This window comes from Neovison vison, chromosome 8, assembly GCF_020171115.1.
Source record: "Neovison vison isolate M4711 chromosome 8, ASM_NN_V1, whole genome shotgun sequence".
In the NCBI taxonomy this organism is placed as follows: Eukaryota; Metazoa; Chordata; class Mammalia; order Carnivora; family Mustelidae; genus Neogale; species Neogale vison.
The window spans coordinates 16,253,692-16,271,245 of NC_058098.1; the positions used below are offsets into that span (position 1 = coordinate 16,253,692).

Genomic DNA, 17,554 nt, shown 5'->3' on the forward strand with positions numbered 1-17,554 from the left:
AATTAACCTTGGACCTGAATCCAAGACAGCTTCTAGACAGGCCTGGCCCTGGGGACCCTCTGAACTTTAAAGAGCTACTGCACAATTGGAGTTGTGTGACCTTGGACTGGTGACACCAGCTCCCCGAGCCTCGTGAGGACTGCCGAGGATGGCGTGTGTCCTGACCCTCACAGGAAGGGTCTCTGAGGTGCCTTTCAACCCTGTCACATTTCCATTCTCTGAAATGCCTCCCGCCCCACCTCCCAGGTCCGGCCCAAATGCTGACATTGCATGGCCTGCCCTGATTCCAACAGCTGAATCACATCCCCTTTCCCTTAGTGCCTGGAGGACTGACCGTTGAAAGGGCTGGTTTCACACGGCTCTCCCCTGAGTGGGGACCACAGCCTCTGACATGACCCCTTCCCCGACACCTCTGGGAATGGAAAGCTCATTCTGTCCTGAGCCAGCCTTGATGCCAGACACTGCCAAGCCCGAGGCTGCCACCCAGAGCTCACCTGCTGGGGCACCGCTTGGGGAACCATCCCGGGAAGAGAACCATGGTGAGCTGAGCCCCATGCTCTGCTCTGCCCTTCAGTGACCTGGGGCTCAGGAACCAGGGCTCAGCACTCCCTAGCTTGCACCGACGGAAGGCTAGCTCCTGGTCCATCTGAAGCTGCCCAGACTGAGGGTTCCAACTCAGGGCAGGGGCCGGGACTGGCCTGCTGCACAGGGTCTGGCTATCATGCTGCCTCCTCACTGCCTTTTCATTAGGATCTCAGCAACTTTTTTTTTTTTTTTTTAAGATTTTATTTATTTATTTGATAGACAGAGATCACAAGTAGACAGAGAGAGAGGAAGGGAAGCAGGCTTCCCGTTGAGCAGAAAGCCCGATACGGGGCTCGATCCCAGGACCCTGGGATCATGACCTGAGCCGAAGGCAGAGGCTTTAACCCACTGAGCCACCCAGGCGCCCCAAGATCTCAGCAACTTCTTAATCTTTCTAGTGTGCCCCCGGAGAAGCCGGGCATGCCCCACCCCCCACCTCCACCAACACACACAGGAGCAAATACTTGGCCTCTGCCCGGAGAGGGACCACAGCTGGCCCAACTGCGAGGAGCAGATTGGGGCCAAGCCCTGGGTCCTGGCCCTTTCCAGAGCCTTCCCGCGTCACCTCCACCGGGCTCTTCCTCCCCTGCCTTCCCAGAACCAGTTTTCAAACACCCCACCTCCACGATGGAGTTGCATAAACTGTATTGAGTAAGTCCAGTGTACAGAAGAATGTGGAATAAAAAGTGAAAGCTTCTCCTTGAACCCATCTTCATTCTCATTTCCAGAAGTAACCACTGTGAACTAAACGGGACCACCCTTCCAGACCTTTGTCTGCAACCTAATCTCCGTACCTCAAATGATTTTTCCAGAAAAAAAAAACAGGCCACACCACACATATGGTTCAGGAACTCACTTTCTCTCACACTCTTTCTTTCCCCGTCAAAAGAGTCAACTTTTTTTTTTTTAAACATCTGCATCATATTGTATAATGTGGGATTAATTTCCCTGTCCCTGTTCCCTGGTCCCTGTTTCTTTGTTGGACATTTAGGCTGCTACCAATTTCACAAGAATTCTAACGAGGCTTTAGAGAAACCCATGGTGCTAATAGCTTGTGGCCTGGTGCTCCTGTTTCTGTCTGATAAACTCCTATGGGGGGAGGGCTGGGTTAATTCTGACCTATCTACCAATTACTGTAGATAGTGGGACCAAATAACATGGCTATCAGCGGTGCTTAAACTGGCCCTTCCCCTCCAGGAGGCCCCAGAAAACAGTGAGGCCCCTCCGGCAGAGGTGCACCTCCTCCCTGTCCTCTTCTGCCTCCCCACCCCCTGCCACCCTTCCTGTCCCTTCCTCCCCCTCCTCTCCCCACTGGCTAGCTGGACTCTGTGGTCTGAGTGCGAAGACCAAAGACATGTTCTCAGGGAAGAGAAGGGGAACCAGAACCTCAACCAACGTGCACCCACCTCCATGAATATTCCCTCCGCCTTGACATTCAGCCCACATTTCCGTGCTTTGTCGGGTGTCCCGCCCACACTCCCAGGGCTTCTCCCACCTGCACACACCCTCCTTCTCTCACGCCTGCAGGTTCAGCCACAGAATAAGGTGGAAGCAGGACCTTTGAGCCAATGGGGTCCACACATAGGCCATTGATGGGCCCCCAGGTTTCTTTCAGAAAAAAATTTTTTTTTTTTTTACAAATGTATGAATGTACAAGAATTTAAAAAATCAAATAGAGAGGGGCACCTGGGAGGCCTCAGACCCTCTGCCTTCGGCTCGGGTCATGATCCCAGGGTCCTGGGGTCAAGGCCCACATTAGGCTCTCTGCTCGGCGGCAAGCCTGCTTCCCCCTCTCTCTCTCTGCCTGCCTCTCTGCCTACTTGTGATCTCTGTCTGTCAAATAAATAAATAAAATCTTTTAAAATTTTTTAAAAAATCAATTAGGACTGTGTGATAGATAATGAAAAAGATCGTGGTTTTTCTTTTCCCATTTCTCGACTTTTTAAAATCTGCTTCCTGGGGCACCTGGGTGGCTCAGTGGCTTAAAAGCCTCTGCCTTCGGCTCAGGTCATGATCTCAGGGTCCTGGGATCAAGCCCCGCATCGGGCTCTCTGCTCAGCAGGGAGCCTGCTTCTCCCTCTCTCTCTGCCTGCCTCTCTGCCTACTTGTGATATCTGCCTGTCAAATAAATGAATAAAATCTTAAAAAAAAAAAAAGCTGCTTCCTTCGGTATTTATTTCCATTTGTCTAAATCGCATGACCATCCTGTTATTCCTTCCTCTTTTGGTTTTGAGCGCTATCAAGTGGGTTCCTTTCTACTGTTGGACTCCAGATCTCACCCATCCAAATACACACTCCGCTTTTCCTAAAGCTAATAACTTCCTCCTTTGATGGTTTGAAACATTGAACACACACACACACACACACACACATACACACACACACGACAATTCTCTCTTAAACTCTGTCAGAGCGGGACATATTCTCTTCATACAATGATATGATAGTTTTGGTTCCTTTGTTTGCTTTGTTTTTCATCCTTCCTGGAGCCTTTCACATTCTTCTCTTCTCACTTGGACAGTTGCTCAGTTGTCAACCTGGCTCCCTCCCTTCCCATCCCCCTGCAAGTTCCCTTCGTCTCTCTCCTTGTTGGAGGTCCTGTTTCTTGGATCCTATGTCTCTTCCTTCCTTCCTTCCTTCCTTCTTTCTTTTTTCTTAATTTCAAATTGTGGGTAAATCTATTTAACAAAGTTTGCCATTTCAACCATCTTTTTTTAAATTAATTAATTTTTTAAAAAATTTATTTGACAGACAGAGATCACAAGTAGGCAGAGAGGCAGGCAGAGAGAGAGGAGGAAGCAGGCTCCCTGCTGAGCAGAGAGCCTGATATGGGGCTCGATCCCAGGACCCTGGGATCATGGCCTGAGCCGAAAGCAGAGGCTTTAACCCACTGAGCCACCCAGGCGCCCCTCAACCATCTTTTTATTTATTTATTTATTTATTTATTTATTTGTCAGAGAGAGAGCGAGCACAGGCAGACAGAGAGGCAGGCAGAGGCAGAGGGAGAAGCAGGCTCTCCGCTGAGCAAGGAGCCCGATGTGGGACTCGATCCCAGGACGCTGGGATCATGACCTGAGCCGAAGGCAGCGGCTTAACCAACTGAGCCACCCAGGCGTCCCTCAACCATCTTTTTAAAAAAGATTTTATTTGAGAGAGTGAGAGAGTGAGAGAGAGCACAGGAGCGTGAGCGTGGTAGGGCGGGGTGAGGGGAAGAAGGGCAGAGGCAGGAGCAGAAGCAGGCTTCCCGCTGAGCAAGGAGCCCCACAAGGCTCGATCTCAGGACCCTGAGATCATGACCAAAAGCAGATACTTAACCGACTGAGCCACCCAGGCGCCCCCATTTCAACCATCTTTACGTGAACAATTCAGCAGCATTAGGTACATTCACAACGTTGTACAACCACCATCCCCTATTTACAAGACTTCATCGCTTCAAAGAGAGACTCTGTAACCATTAAGCAATAATCATCCCTTTCCCCTCCTCCCAGCCTATAGTAACCTCCAATCTACTTTCCGTCTCTATGGACCTGCCTATTCTAGATATTTCTTATAAGGGACTCACGGAATATTTTTCCTTTTATGCCTGGCTTATTCCTCTTAGCATCATGTCTTCAAGTTCTTCCATGTTGTTTAATCCTTCCTTACGGTTGAATAATATTCTGTTGTATGGGTAGACTACATTTTGTCTACCCACTCATCTATGAACAGACACCCGGGTTCTTTCCACCTCTAGGCTGTTGTGAGTAAGGCTGCAGTGAATACTGGCAACAAGTATCTGTTTTCAGATCTTTCAGGTGTCTACTTAGGAGTGGAATTTCTGAGTAATGTGATAATTCTAGGTTTAGCTTTTTGAGAAAGCAACCCCCTCCTCAAGCAGCCAACCTGTTTTCCAACCTAGTACATTCCAACCAATGGTTTCCCCACACCCTTGCCAACAGTTATTATTTTCCAATTTTGTGATGACAGCCATCCTGGTGGGTGTGGAATGGTAGCTCATGGTGGTTTTCATGGGCATTTCTCTAATGACAAAGCGGTTGAGCATCTCTTCATGTGTTTGTTGGCATTTGCACATCTTTGGAGAAAGGTCTAGGCAAGACCTCTGCTCATTTTTTATTCGGGTTGTTTGTCTTTCTGTTGTTTAGTGTTAGGGGTTCTCTATATATTCTGGATATTGAACCCTTGACAGATGGACAATTTGTGAGTATTTCCTCCCATTCTATAGGTTGTCTTTTCATTTTCTTGACAAAATCCTTTGACGCACAGAAGTTTTTCATTTTTTTTTAAACTCTTTTTTTTTTTTTTAAAGATTTTATTTATTTGACAGATGGAGATTACAAGCAGGCAGAGGCAGGCAGAGAGAGAGGAGGAAGCAGGCTCCCTGCTGAGCAGAGAGCCCGATGTGGGGCTCGATCCCAGGACTCTGAGATCATGACCCGAGCCGAAGGCAGCGGCTTAACCCACTGAGCCACCCAGGCGCCCCGAAGTTTTTCATTTTGATGAACTTCAACTGTTTCTTCTTTTGTTGCTTGTGCTTTTGGTGTCACATATAGACCTCACTGTCAATTCTGAAATCATAACAATTTACCTCTGGGTTTTATTCTAAGGATTTTATGGTCTTAGCTCCTATATTTAGGTCATTGACCCATTTGAGTTCCATTTTTTATATGGTATAAGGTAGGCATCTAACTGCATGTTTTTCACGTGTGGAGATCCAGTTGTCCCAACACCCTCTGATGGAGAGACTGTTCTTTCCCCATTGAATGAACAGACACTCTTTCCAAAAATCAGTTGGCCGTAGGGGTGCCTGGGTGGCTCAGTGGGTTAGAGCCTCTGCTTTTGGCTTGGGTCATGATCCAAGGGTCCTGGGATCGAACCACACATTGGGCTCCCTGCTCGGCGGGGAGCCTGCTTCCCTTCCTCTCCCTCTGCCTGCCTCTCTGCCTACTTGTGATCTCTCTCTCTCTGTCAAATAAATAAATAAATAAATAATCTTTTTAAAAAATCAATTGGCTGTAGATGTTTGGGGTTATTTTTGTACTCTTAGTTCTCTCCAGTTGGTCTCTATGTCTGTCCTTATGCCAATATCACACTGTCTTGATTACTTTATATTTGCAGCAAGTTTTGAAATCAGAAAATCAGAGTCCTCCTACTTTGTTCTTTTTCAAGATTGTTTTGGCCTTTAGGGTCCTCTTGCTATCCCACATGGATATGAGGTTTGGCTTTTCCATTCCTACAGTAAAGGCCATTGGCATTTTGATAGGGTTTGAACCTGTTGGTCACTTCGGGTAGTGGTGACATGTGAACAATCTTAAGTCTTCCTAAACATGAGCACAGATGTCTTTCCATTTAATTAGGTCTTCTTCAATTTCTTTCAGCAATGGTTTGTAGCTTTTAGTATATAAGCCTTTCACCTCCTTTAAATTAATTCCTAGGTATTTTATTCCTTTAGATGCTGTTGCAAGGGGAATTTCTTTTTTCCTTTCCTTTTTGGATTGTTTGTTATAGAAACACAAGTGACTTGATTTTTGTGTGTTAATCTTATACCCTGCACCTTTGCATAAATTTTTAGCTTTAGTGGATTACTTGTTGATTTTTTGGTATATAAGATCATGTCATGCATGAATAGAAATAATTTTACTTATTCCATTCCAATTTAGGTGCCCTTTATTTATTTCCCTTTTAAAAATTTTTATTTATTTATTTATTTGACAGACAGAGATCACAAGTAGGCAGAGAGGCAGGCAGAGAGAGAGGGGGAAGCAGGCTCCCTGCTGAGCAGAGAGCCCGATGGGGGCTCCATCCCAGGACCCTGAGATCATGACCTCAGCAGATGGCAGAGGCTTTAACTGACTGGGCCACCAGTCACCCCTCATTTCTCTTACCTAATTGCTCTGCTGAGAACTTCTAGTACAATACGGAAAAGGAGTGGTGAAAGTCTTGTTCTAATCTTAGGAAAAAAGGCTTTTACCATTGAGTATGATATTAGCTGTGGTGTTTTTTGCAGATGCCTTTGATCATGTTGAGAAAGTTCCCTTCTATCCCCCAGTTTTCTGTTTTAACTGTGAAATGGTGTTGGGTTTTCATTAATGCCTTTCCTGCATCAATTGAGATGATCATGTTTTTTTCCCCTTTCATTCTAGTTATGTGGTGTTTTACATAGACTGGTGATTATATAGACTTGAACTACCCTTGCATTTTTGGAATCTATCTCTTTTTTGACTTATTCTTTCATTTTTTTTTCAATTTTTTATTTTTTAAAGATTTTATTTATTTATTTGACAGAGAGAGAGAGATCACAAGTAGGCAGAGAGGTAGGTAGAGAGGGGGAAGCAGGCTCCCCGCTGAGCAGAGAGCCTGATGCGGGGCTGGATACCAGGACCCTGAGATCATGACCTGAGCCAAAGGCAGAGGCTTAACCCACTGAGCCACCCAGGCACTCTACTCTCACTTTTTTTTTTTTAAGATTTTATTTATTGGGACGCCTGGGTGGCTCAGTTGGTTAAGCAGCTGCCTTCGGCTCAGGTCATGATCCCAGTGTCCTGGGATCGAGTCCCACATCGGGCTCCTTGCTCGGCAGGGAGCCTGCTTCTCCCTCTGCCTCTGCCTCTGCCTGCCACTCTGTCTGCCTGTGCTCGCTCTCTCCCTCTCTCTCTCTGATAAATAAATAAAATCTTAAAAAAAAAAAGATTTTATTTATTTATTTGACAGAGAGAGATCACAAGTAGGCAGAGAGGCAGGCAGAGAGAGAGAGGAAGAAGCAGGCTCCTCACTGAGCAAAGAGCCCGATGCGGGGCTCGATCCCAGCACCCTGGGACCACGACCCGAGCCGAAGGCAAAGTTCTTAACCCACTGAGCCACCTAGGCGCCCCCTACTCTCACATTTTTAAAAAAAGATTTCATTTGGGATACCTGGGTGGCTCAGTCAGTTAAGCGTCTGCCTTCGGCTCAGGTCATGATCCTACAGTCCTGGGATCGAGCCCCGCATCAGGCTGTCTGCTAAGTGCGGTGCTTGCTTCTTCCTCTCCCTCTGCCTGCTGCTCTGCCTGCTTGTGTTCTCTCTCTGTCAAAGAAATAAAAACAGTCTTTTAAAAAAGACTGTATTTATTTTGCGAGAGAGCGGGTGAACTAGCATGAATGGCGGAGAGGAGAGAGGGATAAGGAGACTCCCCTTTAAGCAGGGAGTCCAGGAAGAACTCGATCCCAGGACCCTTATATTCTCACTTTGATGGAGCAGTCCTCCAGGGGGTCTCTGAGGAAAAGTTTACAGGAGATAAAAGTTTGAAACTTTGTATGCCTTCACATTTAACTGACAACTTGGCTAGGTACAGAACTCTAGGGAGGAAATAACTTTCCTTTGGAATTGTTCAGACGTTGCCCCACTTCCTTGCTTCCAGCATTGCCACCGGGTTCGATGTTATTGATTCATGTTCCTTTGGATGAGACGTGTCTTATTCCCTCTGGAAGCTTTTAAATCTTCTCTTTGTTCTCATTATTCTGATATTTTGCACTAATGTAGCTTAGTGTCATTCCTTTTACATCCATTGTGTTGGGCATTCAGTGTAACGTTTTAGTTAGGCCACTACTACCTTTCAACTCTGTGAACGTTACTTTAAAAAAAAAAAAGTTAAAAAAAATATGTAATTTCTCTGTTCCTCTTTTTTCTTTTAAAGGTTTTATTTATTCATATGACAGAGAGAGAGAGAGAGAGAGAGAGAGATCACAAGTGGGCAGAAAGAGAGGGGGAAGCAGGCTCCCCACCAAGCAGAGAGCCCGATGTGGGGCTTGATCCCAGGACCCTGAGATCACAACCTGAGCCGAAGACAGAAGCTCAACCCACTGAGCCACCCAGGAGCCCCTCTCTGTTCCTCTTATTGGCATTTCTGTTAGTTATATATTTGACCTCCAGCTAGTCCTCTAATTTTTTAAAAAATTTTTATTTATTTGCTTGACAGACAGATTACAAGTAGGCAGAGAGAGAGAGGAGGAAGCAGGCTCCCTGCTGAGCGGGGAGCCCGATGTGGGCCTCAATCCCAGGACCCTGGGACCATGGCCTGAGCCGAAGGCAGAGGCTTTAACCCACTGAGCCATCCAGGTGCCCCTAGTCCTCTAATTTTTAAAGTTCTTTCCCCTTTTTCTTTCCTTGTCTTTTTCTTCTTTTTCCCCCAAGATTTTATTTATTTATTTGAGAGAGAGAGAGAGGAGCGAGCATGAGAAGGGGGAGGACCAGAGGGAGAAGCAGACTCCCCACCAAGCAGGCAGCCCGATGTGGAACTCGATCCTGGGACTCCAGGATCATGACCTGAGCCAAAGGCAGTCGCTTAACCAACTGAGCCACCCAGGCGCCGCCTTGTCTTTTTCTTCTACTTTCTGGGCACTATCAACTTTATCTTTCAACCCGTGTGTTGAATCATCCCTGCAATCAGTTTTAAATTTCCCAAAGTCCTTTCTTGCCTATGTTTCTTTTTCTATGATAGCAGCCATGGCCGGTAGAGGGATAACTTCCACAAGGGGAAGGATCAGTTCTTCTTCTGCGATGAGTAGGGAAGAAGGAAGGAGGGATATGGGTGGAAGGAGACTGGCAGATGAGGTGGCAGGAAGGTGGGGGTATTCCTTCTGATGACTTCCATTTTCTCTGTGATTCAGACGATGAGCACATATATTGAGACGACAGGGAAGTTAACAGGGCAGGAAGTTTGAAGACAGTGAAAAGGGAAATCAAAGGTAAACCCTTCAAAAACCCAGCTGCTTCCTGGGCAGCCCTGAGGGTCCACACTGAAGCTGGAGCCCATCAGTCAACCATGGCACCAGTGGGCTTAGTCACATTAGCTCCGGGTAAAGGTGTGGAGAAGACGGGCTTGGACAGCTCCGTGGTTGGTGTTCAAGCTGAGCAGTCTGGAAGAGCAGCGGGGCCAAGAAATTAAGGATATTGACAACAAAGGGGTTGATGGGATTGGACAGGGCATTTCTGCCGCTTTTGTTTGCTCACGGTCTCTGGGAAACTTAATGAAGTTTGACGGTTTAGCTTGACATTTTCCACCTGAAAGTTTGATGTTACCTTTTTTTTTTTAAGATTTCATTTATTTATTTATCTATCTATCAGAAAGAGAGAGAGAACGCATGCACACACAAGCCAGAGGAGCGGCAAGCAGAGGGAGAACCAGACTCCCCGCTCAGCAAGGAGCCCAAAGCAAAGTGGGACTCGGTCCCAGGACCCTGGGATCTTGACCTGAGCCCAAGGCAGACGCTTAATGACTGAGCCACCCAGGCGTCCCAGTTTGATGTTATTTTAAAAACTGTAGGGCTTCGCTGAATTTTCCACCCCTGTCCACTGTTTCTGGGGGTTCCCATTGTTTACATTTCTCTGTGTAGACAAGTAGACCGGTTTATCTTTACCCTTTGTTTCTTACCTTTAAAATAGAATAAGGTTGGGGCACCTGGGTGGATCAGTGGGTTAAAGCCTCTGCCTTCAGGTCAGGTCATGATCTCAGGGTCCTGGGATTGAGCCCCGCATCAGGCTCTCTGCTTGGCGGGGAGCCTGCTTCTTCCTCTCTCTGCCTGCCTCTCTGCCTACTTGTGATCTCTGACTGTCAAATAAATAAATAAAATCTTTAAAATAAATAAATAAATAAATAAAATAGAATAAGGACCCCCTAACAATAAAGGGAATGCTTTATTCTCTTCAATAATGGCACTATTAATATTCATTTTGGTGTTTTCTGGATGTTTTACCATGAAAATAGAAGCAGACTCTGACTGTGTATCACCCAGATGTTCAAAGTTTATTTATGTTGTTTCAATACACTGACAACACACCACAGTTTGTAAATTTTTCTCCCTCAAGAGCCAAGAGTCACTTTATCTTAAACCAGAAGATGCTCTTAAAGAACACACACACACACGCACACGCACACACGTGCACACACACACACACATACGGAAAATACAAAAACAATCCCACCAAAGTGCATGTGAATGAAAGTGCAAACAGGCTTCGTTTTCAAACTCTGGGTCCGTTCTCTCTGCTTCAGAAATTAAACAGAAAGGTCCTCACTGACCTAAGCCAGGGCTGGGCCGGGGACTGGGTGCAGCTGTTGGGGGCCAAAGCGTGAGCCGTGTCTGCTGCCTAGAGCAGGGCACTGGCGCCGACGCCCTCCCTTCACCTGCATCCCCGTCAACGTGGGAGGATCTCCTCTAGGGACAAGATGTGGGTGAAGGGGCCGGAGGGCCGACTGCTTTCCCCCTTTCTTACGGTTTCTTTCTGAAGAGTTTGACGTTGGTGCAGAAAGTGCTGAGGTCTCCAAGTTCGGAGGCCTGGGGCCCCTCTCCTCAAGGCTCGTTGGTAGTCCGGCCTGCCTCTCCCGTCGGCAAGCACTGCGAGTGTGGCCGGCAGATCCGCGTGGCAGAGCTGTCCCGGTCCTGCTCCTCGGGAGTGGGGAGCTCCCACGGCACAGCCGTGCATCCTTGCTGCCTTCTCCTCACACCACAAAGCCAGTTTCTCCTCAGTTTCAAAGAGGAGCCGACCAGGCCAAGTTGCTAGAGAGTTCCGCCACCACCCAAGCGAACCAAGGGAGAGAGGCTTGGACTGGCCCCTCCTGCCTCTTGGCCAAGGGGGGCACCAATGCAACCTCTGGGAGCCTGAGCCTCAGCCAGAGGCAGGGCCTACCCACTTTCTTCCCAGGAAGGCTGTGCTCAGAGCTGCCTCTAAGGGCCGAAAGGGCAGGAACATCAGAAGTCCTGTGGGAGTTCAGCGGGGCGGCTGAATGGCTGCCCCGGCCCAGAGCTGTCTGGGCCCACAGCTGTCTGGGCCCCTACTGGGCTGCGGCAGGAAATCAACAGAGCTTTGGGTGTCCCACTTCTATGGGAAAGATAAAGCTTCATATTTTAACAATAATAGCCCTTGACATTTTCCCAACACTGAGCCTCACAGATGCACCTGTCAAACACTTCTGGGGGGGGGGGCGCTGATGTGCACACACATACCACGTGACTGAGGGAAGGGTCCGGCTCCGCACCCCGCAGGCCCATCGCAGCACCTGGGGCCACGGGAGCTTGGCGGTTGCCCCTCACCTCCCTGTGGGGCCAGCTACTCCGGGCCCTCTGCCCCTGCCCCACCCTGGCTGGTTTGGCAGCGGCTTGGTGGAGGCTCGGCCCCCACTTGGACAGAAAGGTTGAAGTCCCCGAGCCCCAGCAGGCACCTGGCTGGCAGTGCAAGACAGATGGAGAGTGGTAAAAAAGGCTTACGGAACACAGAGAATTAAAAGACAGAAGAATTCACCTTCCCAACTCCCAACTTTAAGGGGGCTTTGTAAGACCTCAAGAGCAAGACATTGATGGCACAGGTCGAATGTGATGTCGTGAGGTATGCGCGCTAGACCAAGCGGCACATCCCCACAGCAGGAGGCCTGGCAGGCAAGGGGTCCTCAGCCCAGGACCAGTACCCTGGCTGAGATCCATGCCTGCAGGGAAGGATGGTAGGCCCAGCTTCGGGGACCCTCATGCCTGCTGGAGATGCCCCTCTGGGGAGCAAAGACCCGAGATTGTCTGACATACCCTTGTGCTGCCTCCTCCCCACACCTGATACAGGAAGGGTATATGGGGAACACATGTGGAGCCTTAACCTCTTCCGCACAGGTGAAACAGGTCCTAACCATCCACTCTGCTAGAAGCAGGGCTTGGCGTGGGCCACCAGAATGCCAGCTCATCAGAACAGCATGCTGAGGAAGGCATCTGGGCTTGGCATCCCGAGAAAAGCAGCCAGAGACGCCCAGTGGATCCTAGGACAACCTGTTTCCGAAGTTCACCCATCCACGGGGGAAGAGTCAGTGGGGTCTGGGTGGGCCCTGCCCAGGAAACCAGACAGCAGAGCAAGTACGTATGTTTGTGGCGGGGTCACTTCCTGGCTGGAGCCAAGGCAAGATAAGCATGGAGAGAGGCCCAAGAGAAATGAGCCTCTGACCCGAGGATTCCCCTTCTACCAGATTGTCCTTAACCGCTAAGATAAAGACCCTTTGGTGATCACACAAGTCAGCTAGAGATGTGGGGCGGCCAGAGGCAGGGCCCCTCCGGTCTATTCCACCGGTAATGTTCCCCCAGCCCAGTCACACCCTCACTGGTGTGCCTGCTGGCAGATGAGCCCCAGGACTGGGGGGCTAGGACTCCCAGGTACCCTGTAGGAAGCAGCCCCAGAGAGAAGGAGCACCAACCCCTGGTTAAGTCGTAGAGGGTGGTGGGGGTGTGGGTGGGATATGAGGAACTCGAGTTGGGAAGGAAGCGTTGGCTGCCGAGGGAGGCCCAGCTTGGGCTGGAGGTGAGCCCAGCCCCGAGCCACTCACTTTAAGGTGTCATCGGCGTTTTTGAACATGAGAATGGCGTTATAGATCTTCAAGGCCGGACCCAGCTTGACGCTCATGATCTTCACAATGTCCGCCTGTGTCAGCAAAAGGAAGGCCTCGCCGTCAATCATCTGAGGGGTCGGGGGAGGGAGGCGGAAAGCGGAGAAGGTGGAGAGGGCCGTGGGAAGGAGTGACGGAGAGGTGGGTGGGGTGTGTGTAGGGAGTGGGCGGGGGAGAAAGAGAAACGGAGTCACGGATGTGGGGGAGGGGACGGGGAGGAGGACAGAGATGGGAAGAGGAAGGAAAAGGAGAAACGAGGGAGGGAGAAAGGAAAAAAGGAAGATAGCGATGGGGACAGAGAAGGACAGAGATCTCCACTGGCTCCCCCATGTTCACCCACGTACTCTTTCTCTTTCTTTCTGCTGCCTGGTCTGAGGTCAGTGTGTGTGCCTAACGTCTTCTGAGTCCTCCAAGCCAGTGGCCTCAAAACAACTGCTCTTGCGCTTCCCCCGCAAAGCCCCAGGTTAGTGTCCCTGCTGCTGGCAGGTCAACACGCAGACGCAGGGGGCATGCACAAGGCATGCAGTGGGATGTACATGGTGTCACCTATGAGCTATTCTTGCTGGGGGGTTGTGGGGAGAGAGGACGGGAGAGTGATTTAGTCTGAATCTGGGCTGGGCCAACCGCCAGACTGGACAGACTGACTACCCATGAGACCGTCAGTCTGCTTTGTCCTAATTTCTCACGCTAATGACTGGTCTGTGTCCCAGACAGAGAGAATCTGGACGTTGTGTGTGTCTGAGTAGACCATTTCAGCCCAACCACGGCCACTCCCTGGAGCGTGGTCCAGATCCTGGGGGGGTGATGCCACAGACCAGATCCTAGGAAGGGTCATCTTCAGCCCTCACAGGCATCCTGCTTCCCACTGAGACTCCATCTGATGCTGGCGGTCCACCCTTTGCCCCTTCTGGCCACTGCTTTTGTGTCCCAGACCATGCCGAACTGAGAAACGCAGCAGGTGCTCAGGGTGGGAGAGAGCCCTTCTGACAAGGGGAGGATGCTGTAGCACCTAACTTTCCTGTGGCTCTGTGGCTGGCTGAATGACTACACTACGTCACAGAGGGAGACCTCTAACCGGTGCCACATGCTTCTATCTCTTGAAACAGGTGTGGTAAAGGTGTGGCCGAGTCACCAAATGACAAGGTGTATGACACTGGAAAGGCTTACTGGTATTAGAGATGACAGGATCAAGATTTAAAACAATGAGACTATGAAACCAACAAAATAACATTTAATAGGGATAAATGTAAAGTTTTACATTAGGTTAATAAAAAAAAGAACAGTGGTACAAGTAACAAACTGGAAAATGTGGTTAGACTATAATGGAAATTGATATAATAAAAGGCACTTGGGGACTTTTGTGACCTCCAAGCTGGTCTGATGTGGCTATAATGAAGCTAGTGCAAACTTAATTTTTGCTTAAAAAAAAAAGAAAAAGAAAAGAAAAAATTATATAGGGTTTGCATCTAGGGGAAGAGAAAACAACCTAAATATCCAGTAACGGGAGAAGCATGGGCTCTTCATAAAATGAAGCGGTACTCAGCAATACGAATGGACAGACCACTGGTTATACACGGTAACACGGATGAGCCTGAGAAACGTCACACTGAGTGAAAAGAGACAGACACCAAAGGACAAAAGCTGCACCCCCCTTTATGTGACGTCTGAGAACAGGCATAACTAACTTACGGTGCTAGAAATTAGAACAGTGGCCACTGATGAGGGCGGGGACTGACAAAGGGGCCAAGAAAGACGTCTGCAAGAACTCCCTGGTATGATGGGAATGTTCTAGATCTTGGCTGAAGTGCTGGGTTCAGGTGTGTTCGTCTCACAAAACTCATGGAACTGTACTTCTAAGGTGCGTGGATTTTGTTCCATGTACATTTTTAGCTCCATTAAAAAACATGTGGGGGGTCGGTTCAAGGATTCTAACAAGTGTGCCCCTGCGGTGAGTGCAGCTGATAAGGGGGGGGTTGGCTGTGCCTGGTGACAGGTGGGGGTATCAGGGTGGGGGCTGGATGGGGAATCTCTGTACTTTCCTCTCCATTTTGCTGTCAATTTAAAACTGCTCTGTAAAGATAAAGCCCTTTTAAAAACAAAACCAGAAAGCACGTACGGGAGAACTCAAATGGCGTGTTCTGTGCTGGTCAGAAAGCATCTGACACCGGGGCACAGCCCTGAACACATATGTCAGAGTGAGACCACCAGCCCAGGAGGCAAGCACCCCGAGTGGGGTGGCATCTGTGGGCTCCCCTGCACGAGGTTACTATGAAGAACCGGCTGTGCTGGGTCTGGAGGGAGTGTCTTCTTGGGGAAGAGGAACAGACTTCTTTCCTATGGGCGCCTTTCCCATTTATGGGGAGCTGAGACTATGCTTTCCCGGATGAAGGGGTATGGACGCGTGTATTCTTGGGAGGGGAGATCTAAACAAACTCCAAGCTACCCTTCCAGTTTCAAACTGTGTGAATTCAAAGTCACGATAAAAATCTTCACTTGAGGACTTAAGGATGACTATTCAGAGTTAAAACCACCACTGAGCCCCCCTCCCCCACCCCAGTACGAGGCATTCTGTTATGGCGATAGGATTTGTGTATTACTCTATAGTCGGCGAGCGATATAATTATACTAGACATTCTGGTATCACGATCCATTCATCATGGCCATTGTTCAGGACAGCCCTGCGAGGTTGTCACCATTATGGCCCGCATTATCCCTGTTTTAACTCATTTTATAGATAAGAAGATGCAGACTCACACACAGTAAAGAGCTCCAACGGACAGAACTGGGATTCACATTCACCCTGTCTGTAAAGCTATGGTTCTTTTATGTACAACTTACTGCTTCTTGTCCTTGGTAAGCTTTCGGGTCTCGGTACTACATATGTGTTAGGACCCTGGCGAAAGAGGCAGACCTACACCTTTCAGGACCCACTTGAACTTACTGTCCCTAGTGAGCTGGGTTTGGAAGGCAGGCCGCACGGAGAGCAGAGGAGCGAACAGAGCCCCATCTCCGAGAGGCATTCTCCTTCCTGCGGTGATCTGAACACAGAGGGTTTACAAGCTGGGCCACGGTCCGTACTGGATTTTTCCCAGAGACGTGGGTCACTGTGACCTGTCTCCTACAGGCAGGACAACAGAGGGCCCTTCCGGGCAGGGGGCAGCGCTGCTGAGGGCCTCTGCTCCCTGTCGCCTCAGTGACCGACCCTTCTGCCCCACTCTGCACTTGTACCTCACCTCATCTTTGAAGAGTCGTGCCTGGTCCTCACAGCCGGTCAGGGTCTGAACGAAGCTGAAGACCTTGGAAACCAGAGAAGCACCTGTTGCCAAGGGGATGGGGCCTGGGAGGGCAAGGGAGAGGCGGTCCCACGTGCACTGGCTGCTCTCGGGGCTTTGACAATGTAATTTTTCCTTATTAGCCTGCGAGGATGCTTGTGTCCCTGCTGCTGGGTGAGCGAGCCGGGGCCCAGGGGAAGCGTCTCTCCCGCTGGACTTGCATGGGGGCTAGAAGTGCGGGGCGCCCCCACCGGCCAGGGGAGGCCTGCTGAACCATCGATCGGCCCCCCCCAGAGGGACCACGGACAGGAGACAGGAGCAGCAGATGCTGCCAGGAGCTGAGTCCGCCTCTGCCTGCCCGGGACCTTTCCTGAGCCCTCCCGCCAGGCTGTGGGGAGGAGGGCAAAGTAGGGGAGAGAAACGGGGATGGGTCCTCGTTCTTACCTCGTCAATGGTCCACTTGGCAACTGCAGAGGCCGAGATGCCCGCCACTCCCGGCAGGAGCTTGCAGTGCTGTTCCCAGCACACGGACAGCGAGCGGTCCGGGTGGGCCGACAGGGCTGACATGAAGAGGGACTGGTGCATGGCGTCCGCGGCTAGCGCTGCAGGCGGAGGCAGAGGCCAAGGCCGGCAGGCTGACTCTGAGGACGAAGCTGGTCCCCAGGGCCCGCGCGTACCCCTGCCCCTTGGGAGGACCACGGCCCCTTTCTGAGAGTCTTACAGAGCCAAGAGGGAGGGCGATGGGACCCCTCACGCACGGCTCGCTCCCTCTGGCCAGGTACGCCCCTCGCTTCACAGACTTCTGGGGCTCAGCTGTCAGGAGCGACCCCAGCCCCCTCTCTCTGAGGCTACATCACCCTGGGCCCCACGAGGAGATGCTGTAGCATTCCTGACTGTTCTCTAGATGCCCTGCAGCAGAACGGCCTCTACCTGCCAAGGAGCTCAGCCCCGGCAGCACAAGCCCATTCGGTTTGCCCTCCTCTTCTTGAGACCTTCGGGGTCCTGAACCACTGGTGGGGGCAGGGAGATTCTGTGCGGGAACCCGGCCTGGAAGCTGTGGCCATCGCCCCCAGCTCCTATCCTCTCCCCTGTGCTCACCCGAGCCCGGTTCGGTTTGCCCGCTGCCTACGTGGACCTGCTCGCCACCTCCACGCTACCTGCCACCCGCCGCTCTGCCTGCAGTCCCGGCTCCTGGCCTCCAGCCTCGGCTGCTACAGGGTCTCCTGTGGGACGCCGCTCTGCTGGGCCTCCTTCTTGGCCAGGCCTGGCGCCCGCCTGCCTGCACTTCAGTTACCTTTGGCCGCT

General features: G+C 50.3%; 1 protein-coding gene across 3 annotated transcripts in view; it reads right to left on the bottom strand.

The window, feature by feature from the left end:
* Positions 1-10,343: 10,343 nt before the first annotated feature.
* L3MBTL1 (L3MBTL histone methyl-lysine binding protein 1) overlaps positions 10,344-17,554 on the bottom strand; it is a 36,315-nt gene continuing 29,104 nt past the window's right edge. The window contains exons 20-22 of one of the 3 annotated variants that reach the window (XM_044263013.1): positions 16,694-16,851; positions 16,211-16,273; positions 10,344-13,012 (exon numbers count right to left, since the gene is read on the bottom strand). In XM_044263013.1, the coding sequence (XP_044118948.1) occupies positions 12,914-13,012; positions 16,211-16,273; positions 16,694-16,851 (320 nt within the window). In that variant the 3' untranslated portion in view covers positions 10,344-12,913. Of the gene's footprint in view, positions 13,049-16,210; positions 16,274-16,693; positions 16,852-17,554 lie in introns of those variants that run through there. The other 2 variants (XM_044263012.1, XM_044263014.1) reach the window with 2 other exon arrangements.